Source organism: Nicotiana attenuata, unplaced genomic scaffold (genome assembly GCF_001879085.1).
Source record: "Nicotiana attenuata strain UT unplaced genomic scaffold, NIATTr2, whole genome shotgun sequence".
NCBI classification, from domain to species: Eukaryota; Viridiplantae; Streptophyta; class Magnoliopsida; order Solanales; family Solanaceae; genus Nicotiana; species Nicotiana attenuata.
In genome coordinates this window covers 103,528-114,748 of record NW_017672076.1, presented here as the reverse complement: position 1 = coordinate 114,748, position 11,221 = coordinate 103,528, and the positions used below count along the sequence as shown (strand labels likewise).

General features: G+C 41.7%; 1 protein-coding gene across 1 annotated transcript; it reads left to right on the top strand.

The window, feature by feature from the left end:
- Positions 1 to 4,098: 4,098 nt before the first annotated feature.
- LOC109211690 lies at positions 4,099 to 9,531 on the top strand. Its single transcript, XM_019375256.1, has 2 exons — positions 4,099 to 4,359; positions 9,307 to 9,531. The coding sequence occupies exons 1-2, from the start codon at positions 4,099 to 4,101 to the stop codon at positions 9,529 to 9,531; spliced, it is 486 nt and encodes a 161-aa protein (XP_019230801.1).
- Positions 9,532 to 11,221: the final 1,690 nt, after the last annotated feature.

The following is an 11,221-nucleotide window of genomic DNA, read 5'->3' as shown; positions in this document are numbered from 1 at the left end:
CCCGTCTTTTTAGATTGGGTAATCTTTTGTGCCATATGCTACAATCCACAATACCATCGTGTTCTTACACGGAGTCCGATCTCGACCCGATCGGCTAGGTCATCTCATTTGAGACATCAACCATATCCATCATTTCAATCAATCATTTCCAGCACAGTTACCACCATGTGTGCGGCATGGCGTCTGATCACGGCCCGATCAGCTAGGCCATCTCACTTGAGATATCATCCTTTCAATCAATCATCTCACTTCATATTTCTTCCCCTTTTTCAATACGTTGGCACGAGTGGCCTCATTTATTAAGGCATTCTTGGCACTTGGCTGTATCACAACTCAAGTTTCCCTTTTTACACATTCAATAACATTACCATCAACAACAATAAGGCATATCATGTAAGGCATTTGCACACATAAGGGAAAAGCTTGGAAAATCCTAAGCACACAGAGGCTTTTCATACAAATTGGCATAGCAACCTTTCTTCGATTCTTGACATGCATTCTTAACCTTTCTCAACACATATTCCACATTTCTAAAAACATCCTCAAATGGCATGATGACATGATAAGAATTTAGAGCAAATATAGAACATGTACCATTCATCACAACACACTAGGGCAGTCAATTCTAGTATGATCAATTTGGGGACTTACGGCAACTACACGAACACCAGGGGTCTCGATTCTAAGAAGAAGGGGGTTTAGCCATAAATACCTCAATTGAGCTCCCCTAAACTTTAAGATGTTTCGGAATATTAGCAACTTCAATATATTTTTATAATATTGCAAAATTGAACCAAAAATTAGGAAAGAAACCATGATTCTAGCTCACTTGAGCATTTTATCAAACATTATGTGTGTATTAAGGTTTCATGGCCCTTTTTATGAAAAACTACACCAACCCACACACCACTCTTTTCCATCTTTTACTCACAACCTCCCCACATACCTTAAAAACACATGCAAGTAAGGTAAGCACTCCCATCCCCATGAATTACCTTATTAATGCCCCATTCTAGCTACATTTTGAAACTAGGAGATTGGGCGATAGAACCTTACCTCTTGTGAAGAAGACCTAGGTTGCTTTCCTTGATAATCTTCAAAGTTTTAAGCAAGAATTGAGGAGTAGTTGATGAAGATCACTTTCTCACTCTAGGGCACTTTCTCCCACTCTATAGTATCAGAAAATGAGCTCAAAATAGACTATGGCATATGTTTTATTAGCATACTATCGGGTTTTAAAAATTAGAAATTAGGAGCCCGACACAGATCTGCGATCGCATATGCGACAGCATAATGCATCTGCGGTTCGCAAAATGGGCCACACAATGGCCCTCTGGAACTTGGATGTTATGCTTCGGTCTGCGACTAGTCTGCGGTCCGCAGACCTGTTATGCAGTCGCATAATGTGCCGCAGAACAACCATTTGGGAAATCCCGAGGCTGGATATGCGATCAAAGTACGGCCCGCGAAATAGTTCTACGGTTGCATAATGGGCCGCAAAAGTGACATAAAAAATGGCCCAATGACTGCCTCACTCTGCGGCCATTATGCGGCCCGCAGAGTGATTCTGCGACCGCATAGTGGGCCACATAAGTACCTTAACACATAAGCCTAACTCGTCACCACGATATTCCAATTTTTAAAGAAAAATTTTACAGGGCCTTACAGCGTAGAAGCGGAAAGGCTAGCCAAGCCCTCGGTCGCAGAAGTGGAACCCCTTCCGCAAGAGCGAGAGCGCAGATGCGCATTTTGGTCCGCAGAAGCGGAGGTTGCTGGGCTAAGTGAGAACTGCACCTGTGATGGGAATTCCGCATGTGTGGAGCCGCAGATGCGGCTGTGGGTTCACAGATGCGAATTCACTAGGCAGAAAAGGCCTAATTTAGAGGGTTTGATTTCACTTTGATTTTTGGACCTAGAGAGCTCGGTTTGTGGCGATTTTTCTAGAGTTTTCAAGGAAATCATTGGGGTATGACATTCTAACTCGGTTTTCGCTATATTACACGAATCTATTGTTGTTTTCATCATTTAAGTAGTGTTTTTAGTTGGAAATTTTGGGAAAAATTGGGAAAACTTCTTAGGCAAAGATTTGGGGATTTGAAAGACGATTTGAGGTCGGATTTGAGTATTTCTTGTATGGTTGGACTCGATATCGAATGGGTGTTTGGAATTTAAATTTTTTTTCGCGTTCTGAGACATGGGCCCGGGTCGACTTTTTGGAGCGATTTTTTAATTCTTTGCTAAATTCGTAATGTCATTATTCAAATTAGTTTCTTATAGTTATACTTATAGTATGAAATTGTTTTCGCTAGATTCGAGCTGATCGAAGTTGGAAAGTCGATGGAAAGGCCTTCTTATTGATTGATTGAGCGAGGTTTGAGGTAAGTGACTTGTCTAACCTTGTGAGGAGAAATTCCCCTTAGGATTTGGTACTGTTATGGTAATTTCCAGTAAGTGAAGGCCGTGTACGCGAGGTTACGAGTGCGTACTTGGGCTAAATGTTGAAAATCCGGTTTTTGCTAAGTAGTTTCATTTTATTTCCTTAATTGAGACTCTAGTATGTGTAGTCATCATGTTTAGCCTGATTCCACATTTCTATGTGTCTTATATCTTATTTATAATTTTTACAACATGCTTAGTTGAATTACTTGCTTCCTTTATTCCGTATTCATTATTTAACTGTAGGATTCCTTGCTTGTAATATCATCGTTTCATTTGTTGTGTGTTGTTTTCGTGATTTTTTTTAGATAACTATTTGGTGGTGGCACGAGGTTTCTACCATGCGGATTGTTATTATGGCACGAGATTTCTATCATGCGGATTGTTATTGTGGCATGAGGTTTCTACCGTGTGGATTGTTATTATGGCACGAGATTTTTGCCGTGCGGATTGTTATTATGGCACGAGGTTTCTGCCATGCGGTTAATATTGTTAGCACGAGGTTTTTGTCGTGCCATTGTGAGATATTTACTTTTGAGACTACGAGGCGGTACCTTGGGAGTACCCCTGTTGATTTCCTCTATTTACTGTGTTGTTTGTTGATGTTGTTGTTAATTAACTTGTAAGATTCTTGTTTCCTTACGTGTTGTAATTATCTTCTTTGATACCATGTTGTTACAATTCTCTGTCAGTTCATTATATCATTAAATCTGCTGCCTTGTATCATATTAATTCTAGTAAGGCCCTGACCTGACCTCGTCATTACTCTACCGAGGTTAGGCTTGGCACTTACTGAGTACCGTTGTGGTGTACTCATACTACGCTTCTGCACATCTTTTTGTGCAGATCCAAGTACTTCCTATCAGACCATGTATCAGTGAGCTAGTCCGTGCGTGGAGACTTCAAGGTGTATCTGCCAGCATCCGCAGACCTCGGAGGCCCCCTTTATCTTTATTATGTTGTTTCCTTATCCTCTTTAAACTCTAATGTATAGAGATATTTAGTATTTCTCTTTAGAGCTTGTGACTTATATTTACTGGGTTTCGGGAGTTGTTTATACTTGAGTTGCAGATGTTATTTATTACAGTTGTTGACGTTTTGAGTTTTAGCTTAATATTTAGGCCATTCTGCATACTTGTTAGGCTTACCTAGTCTTAGAGACTAGGTGCCGTCACGACATCCTACGGAGGGAAATTTGGGGTCGTGACAGAGATTCACCAAGACCTTAGGTACTGTAGGCGTTTTAAGGTTGAGGAGGTCGTGGGTGCTATGAGCAAGATGTGTAAGGGCAGAGCTATCGGGCCAGATGAGATTTCTGTAGAATTAGTGGAGTTGTGTGGGTAAAGCAAGCTTGGAATGGCTGACGACACTATTTAATATTATTTTCAAGATGAAGAGAATGCCAGATGAATTAAGGTGGAGCACGGTTATACTGCTGTACAAGAACAAAGGTGATATCCAGAGCTGCAACAACTATAGGGGTATCAAGTTACTAAGTCATACCATGAAAGTTTGGGAGAGGGTGGTGGAAGGAAGGGTGAGGAGGGCGGTGTCTATATTAGAAAACCAATTCGAGTTCATGTTGGGTCGTTCGACTACGGAAGCTATCCACCTTATAGGAAGTTGGTGGAACAGTACAGGGAAAGGAAGAAGGATTTGCACATGGTATTTATTGACCTTGAGAAAGCTTATGACAAGGTTCCTATGGAGGTTCTTTGGAGATGCCTGGAGGTGAAAGTTCTGCCGATAGCTTACATTAGGGCGATAAAGCATATGTATTATGAAGCTAAGACTCGGTTTAGGACTGTGGGTGGTGACTCGGAGCATTTTTTGGTTGTTATGGGTTTGCACCAAAGATCTGCACTCAGCCCGTTCTTATTTGTCCCGGCGATGGATGCACTCACATACCATATTCAAGGGGAGGTGTCATGGTGTATGTTGTTCGCTGATGATATAGTTCTAATTGATGAGATGCGAGGAGGCGTTAACGAGAGGCTAGATGATTGAAGACAGACCCTTGAGTCTAAAGGTTTCAAGTTGAGTAGGACTAAGACAGAATATCTAGAGCGCAGTTCAAGGACATGATGGGGGAAGCAAACTTGGACGTGAGGCTTGACTCACAAGTCATCCCCAAGAGAGGAAGTTTCAAGTACCTTGGGTAAATTATCTAGGGGGTGTTGAGATAAACAAGGATACCACTCATCGTATAGGGGTGGGGTGGATGAAATGGAGGTTTGCGTATGGAGTCCTATGTGACAAGAATGTTCCACCGAAACTTAAGTGCAAGTTCTATAAAATGGTGTTAGACCGGCCATGTTATATAGAGCTGAGTATTGGCCAGTCAAGAATTCTCATATCTAGAAGATGGGCATGGCTCCCATAGACGACAAGATGTGGGAAGCGAGTCTTAGATGGTTCAGACATGTGCGGAGGAGAAGCCATGATGCCCCGGTTAGGAGGTGTGAGCGGTTGGCTTTGGCGGGTATGAGAATAGGTGGCAGCTTAAGAATTATTAAGGTGAGATGATCAGGCAGGACATCACGCGGCTTCATATTTTCATGGACATGGCTCTTGATAGGAAGGTGTGGAGATCGAGCATTAGGGTTGAAGGTTAGGAAGGAGTCAAGCATTTTTCTCCTTCATTCCGGGGGTAGGGCTAGTTTGTTACGGTATTGTCCTGGACTACTAGTGGTGTATGTTGTATCCATACTATTTTCCATTTTTTTCATATTATATTGGCATTATTACTGGTGTTTTTCTTCAACACTTGCCATCAACACCTTTTTATCGCCTTGTTTGATGCTTCATCCATGAAATTTCCTTTCCGTCTTACATCTAATGTTGTTAATCATGCTTTAAAATATAGAAGGAGACATTTGTGTGTGATTCTTGATGATAAAGAATCCTTAATTATTTGGGTTTTTAACTTTAGTATGTGCTTGGATAGTTTTGGTAAGTCTATGATTAATGGCTAGAGGTTGGTAAGTTAGAACTTATTTGAGACATTTCCGTAAGATTCCCAAATATATATATCGGTTTATATGAAATGTACAAAAATCCTTATCGAAATGTCATTATCCCTTATTGAAAAATAGAGTTCACATTAGACAAAAAAGTAATTTTATTATTTATTAATATTTAGGACTTTAAAATCAACTAAAATTTTGATTATTAAATCTTTCTTCGTTTGTACTAGGTAGAAGATCCTAATATTTTCAACGTTAAAATTAAGTAAAATTTAACCTTATATATAACAGTCAAGCCCATTAGTGATATATATTGTCTTCTATGGGCTTAGGCTCACACAGTTTTAAAACGAGTCTCTAGGGTCTAAGTTATGTTTTCTCATATACACAGCATCTCTCTCATGTTTTATCGATCTGGAATTCGCTTGGGGTGTTACATATACTGCCTCGGGGACTAAGCATCCTCCGTGAGATTGTCCCAATATCGTTCAAGGTTGCAAACGGAGTGACTCTGATGCCATATGGAACAGATCAGCCCACTTGTGATATTATCCACTTTAGGTCTAAGCACGTACGACTTTGAAATACGTCACTAGGGTCTAAGTCTTGCTTCCTTATATTCCCATCATCTCTCTCGTGTTTTGTCAATGTGGAATTCACCTGGGATTGATGTCACATAAATCTCACGTTGTAACAACCCGATCGGTCGTTTTGTGTAATTATGCCCAGTTACCCCTTTTATTGCTTCACATATGTGAGTTTATACTTTTATGACTTGCGAGGTTGATTAGCTTCATTTCGGGAGGCTTTCGGGTTGATTTGGGCCATTGATTCTAGACTGAGAAGCTTTAATTTGAAAATATTGACCAAACTGTTACTTTTGTGAAAATGACCCCGGAACTGTATTTATATGACTCCCATAACTTCGTATTGTGATTTCAGACTTGGGCTATGCCCAGAATTTATTTTGAAAGTCTGTAGGTTGATTTGTGTTGATTTGCCGAAATTCGGTAATTTTAAGTTGAAAAGTTTGACTGTAGGTTGACTTTTAGCTATTGAGCTTGGAAATTAATTTTGGAACTTGGAATAGGTCTGTTATGACATTTAGAAATTTTCGGAAAAATGTGGCATCATTCGGGTTGAATTGATAGGAATCGAACGCGTAGTTGTAATTTTAGAAGTTCTTGAAATTCTTTTTGAAAATCATGCATTTTAGAGTCCAATTCGTAGTTTTAGATGTTATTTTCGAAGGGTTCTGGGATGGGCTAGGTTCTGGGATGGGCTAGGTTCGCAGTTGCGATGTTTTTATCACAATTGCGAGGGCAACAGTGATCGCAAATGCAATCCAACATTCGCATTCGCGAAGAGTCCCTCAAGCTTTCAGTGTCGTAATTGTGAGTCTTTGTTCGAAATTGCAAACCTATGTCGCAATTGCAATATCTGCAACTGATCAAATAATTGGGAGACATGATATTTGAGTTCATTCTCTCATTTTTGAACCCTAGACTCCGTAGGAGACGATTTGGAGAGAAGATTTTCACCTACAAACCTTGGGTATGTGACTCTAATCTATTTCTAATATCAAAATCATGTGAATCAAAGTAGAAATTTGTGAAACTTTGTCAAGTCTTTGAAAAATATGAAATTGAGTTTAGAGAGTCGATCTGGACTTGAATTTGGAAATAAATCACATATATGAACTCGTGGGGTCATGAGTAGACGGAATCTACCATTGGACCCGGGTTTCGACCAGGCAGGCCCTGGATTGACTTTTGTTGACTTTTTGGGAAAAAGTAGAAATCTTAACTTTATCTATCGCAATTGAATTCCCTAGAATTGTTTGATGTTATTGAGTCTATTTTGGTTAGATTTGAGCCGCGTGGAGGCGGACATAAAGGGAAAGCTATTTTAGAGTTATGAATTGGCCTATTTGATGTAAGTATCTTACCTAACTTTGTGTGGGGGAACTACCCCTCAGGATTGGTATTGTTTGATTCATTTATGCTAATTGAAATCCGTGTACGCAAGGTGACGAGTGGGTATAGGGGCTGCACGTAGTATTTGACCGGTTTAGGCTACTTAGACTATTTCCATACTTTAATTGAAATGCCATATTATGTTCTAAATTTTCATAGTTAAATCATCCTTAATTGTGTTAGACTATCCTTAAATGTCGTAGTTGACTTGTTTAGTAATTGTTCTACATCCCACTTGCCAAATTGCTCCCATGCTTTAGTTGAACTTATTGTCCCCTTTATTGTCACACGTTATCTCTTCAGTGTTAATTATCATCGTTGAATTAATCGTTCATGTTGCCCCTTTACTTGTTGACTTCCGTTATTTGATACTCATTGTTGAAGATTATTTCCTTAATGTGAGTTAGTTTTATCCATTATCGTGGTTACATGTTGCTTTTCTCATTGTTGAGTTATTTGATGTTGAGGTTGTGGAAGTTGTTAAAACATTGAGGCGATGTTGGTTATTGTTGAAACATCTATCATATTGAGCATTTTTCCATCCATTATTGTTGTTGATAATCTCGTATACGTTGTGTTGGAGCCATGGGCTATTGTTGTGGAACATTGATATTGTTGTTGTTCGCAAGTTGTGATGTGTGGGAACTTGTGGTGCGGGTTGTTATTGTGATATGATATCGATGCGCATGTTGCGGTATAAGGCTTGGGTTGATGTGCATGCGGCGGTATAACGTGGGAGTTATGTGCGTGTTGTTTGTAGGAGACCTACGTGAAGCCATGCGGCGTCATAAGGTGGGCTAAAGTGCGTGTAGCTATTTCGGGAAAACTATTTTTAAAACCTATTTTCTAATGTAAGACTTACGCGGAGACATAAGGAAGTATTGTGATTGAAATTGAGAAATGTGAATACGAGGCGGTACCTTGGTTGTTATTATTGATTATACGAGGCGGTACCTCGGTTTGATTTTATTATACAAGAGGCGGTACCTCGTTGTGTTTCTTGCTGTTATTTCATGTTGCAAGTGTCGTGGAAGGAATACTTCTTATTGCTCCATTCATTATCATCCTAGTAGGTATAGTCCATACATGACATTTGTATCACTTTGGTTATTTCTTTCATGCCATTTCTACTGTTGATTTTCCTGGTTTTAGATCATGCTATTATCTTGTTCAGTATTATTTGTTTCTTACTTCCTATTTTATATCTTTATTTCAGTTTATACTGTCTATTTCATATCCTAGTAAGTGTCTTGACCTGGGCTCATCACTACTCTACTGAGGTTAGGCTTGATACATGCTGGGTACCGTTATGGTGTACTCATACTATTCGTCTGCACATCTTTTTTTGCAGATCCAAGTACGTCAGCTTGTGCTAGTAGATAGAAAGTCTTGCTAGTTGCTTTTATTGGAGACTTCAAGATATGCCTGCTCGGCGTCCACAGGCCTCGAAGTCACCTTTCCTTATTTTCATTACTGTTGTATTTCTTTCTCGAACAGTGATGTAGTATCACTCTAGTAGCATGCTATAGAGCTTATGACTCAGTTCCACCGATTTTGGGGTGTGAAATAGTGAGGTTCTATTTACACATGGTTTTATCCATTATTTAGTCACTTTCAGTATCTTGTATTTATATATCTGTTCAGTGGTTGCTATTTGTTAGGCTTACCTAGTCGTAAAAACTAGGTGCCATCATGAACATCCTTTGGAGGGAATTTGGGGTCGTGACAAGTTGGTATCAGAGCTCTAGGTTCATAGGTGTTACGAGTCATATGCAAGTTTAGTAGAGTCCTGCGGATCGGTACGGAGACGTTGCACTTATCTTCGAGAGGCTACAGAACTGTTAGGAAAATTTTACTTCTTTGATTCTGTATCGCGCGAATTGGTTAATTTAAAAAAACTAAATCTTTGACTTTCTATTCTCTCACAGATAGTTAGTACACTCACCGTAGGATCCGACGATCAGGCACCCGCGCTCCCTACTAGAGCTGCGAGATGCCAGTGCTGGAGCAGAGACCGAGGACGAGCACATGGTGCAGCTAGAGCACCCGCCCGAGCTGCAACAGATGAGTCACCACTAGATCCAATCGGGGGTCACACACACGAGGCGCCTATTGCCACCCAGCACTTTAGGAGACCCTCGCACAGTTCATGAGCATGTTCAGCACCTTAGCTCAGGCGGGGTTGATCCCACTTGCACCAGCCACATCTCAGGATGGAGAGGAGCACAGACTCCCGCAGCCCATACCTTAGAGCAGCGGGTCTAGGTTGATCAGGTCACACCGATACAGCCCGTTGCTCCAGTTCAGCCCGTGGTTAGGGCATCAGCATCTGAGGATCAGAAGGAGGAGCTTAGGCTCTAGACGTTCAAGAAGTAGCACCCTCCTACTTTTAGTGATTTGGCTTCATTGGATGCACATTGGTTTCTTGAGGAGTGTCACTGCATTCTCTGCACTATGGGCATTGTGGAGACGAATGGGGTTGCCTTTACTACGTTCCAGCTGAAAGAAACGGCATATCAGTGGTGGCGGGCATATGAGGTGGGTAGCCCAGCCGAGGTAGCTTCACTCACATGGCATCGGTTTTTAGAGTTCTTCTTGAGAGAGTTTGTTCCTCAGACCTTTTGGATGCTTGGCGCGCGGAGTTCGAGCGGCTGAGCCAAGGTACCTGTCAGTGTCAAAGTATGTTGTCTGATTCAGTAATTTGTCCAGGCATGCACCAGCCTTAGTTGCCACAATCACGGAGCGAGCACGTTGACTTATCGAGGGGCTCAACCAAAGTATTAGATACAGCATGGTGAGGGAGTTGGAGTCAGACACTCCGTATCAGCAGGTGGTTGAGATTGCATGGAGGTTGGAGGGCATGCGAGACCGTGATAGAGAGGATAAGGAGGCCAAGAGGCCTCGTGGCATAGGGGGATTTAGTGGTGGTCACGTTGTAGCTTCAGCCTGTCATGGTAGGGGCTATGTGAGCCGCCCAATTCATTCAGCCTTTCCAGCTGCTAGTGGTGCTCTGGTTGTATCGAGGTCTCAGCTTGCACACTTTGCTCAGTCACTTTCTAGTGCACCTCCTACATGGGGTGCCTTCAGCGGCCAGTCCAGCCGACCAGGCCCGAGCTAGTCCTAGCCTCCACGTCCTCTGAGAGCTTATTTTGAGTGTGGTGACATCCACCACATGGTCACAGATTGCCCCAAACTCAGTAGGGGTGCACCTTCCCAGACTACTCAGGCTTCACCGATTCAGTCAGATCCGCAGACTTCTCAGGCCATTATTGCTGCCCCAGTTGCCGCTCTACATGCTCGGCCAGTTAGAGGTGGAGGTCGGGCAGGTAGAGGTCGCCTTAGAGGGGGAGGCCAGGCCAGATACTATGCTCCTCCTACTAGGACAGAGGCGGTTGCTTCAGACTTAATCATTATAGGTATTGTTCCGGTCTGTCCTAGAGATACATCAGTCTTATTTGATCCAGGTTCCACTTATTCCCATGTGTCATCTTACTTTGCTCGTGATTTCTTGAGTTCACCCATCTACATGTCCACACCTGTGGTAGATTCCCTTGTTGTTGATCGTGTGTATCGTTCGTGTTTGGTTGTTCTTAGTGGTTTTGAGACCAAAGCTAATTTGTTGATGTTATTTTGGGCATGGACTAAATGTTGTCCTATCATGCTATTCTTGATTGTCACACCAAGACAATGATGCTGGCTATGCCAGGTTTACCACGATTAGATTAGAGAGGTGCATTAGATTATGTTCCTAGAAGGGTTATCTCATTTCTAAAGGCGCAGCGGATGGTTAAGAAGCGGTGTGATGCGTATCTAGCATATGCGAGATATGCCAGTGTTGATACT

Excerpts from the sequence above, each read along its gene's own strand:
- LOC109211690 (XM_019375256.1), top strand. The coding sequence starts at position 4,099 with ATGGTATTTATTGACCTTGAGAAAGCTTATGACAAGGTTCCTATGGAG. Across the intron at positions 4,360-9,306 it reads CATACCATATTCAAGGGGAG|ATAGTTAGTACACTCACCGT; the intron begins GTGTCATGGTGT and ends ATTCTCTCACAG.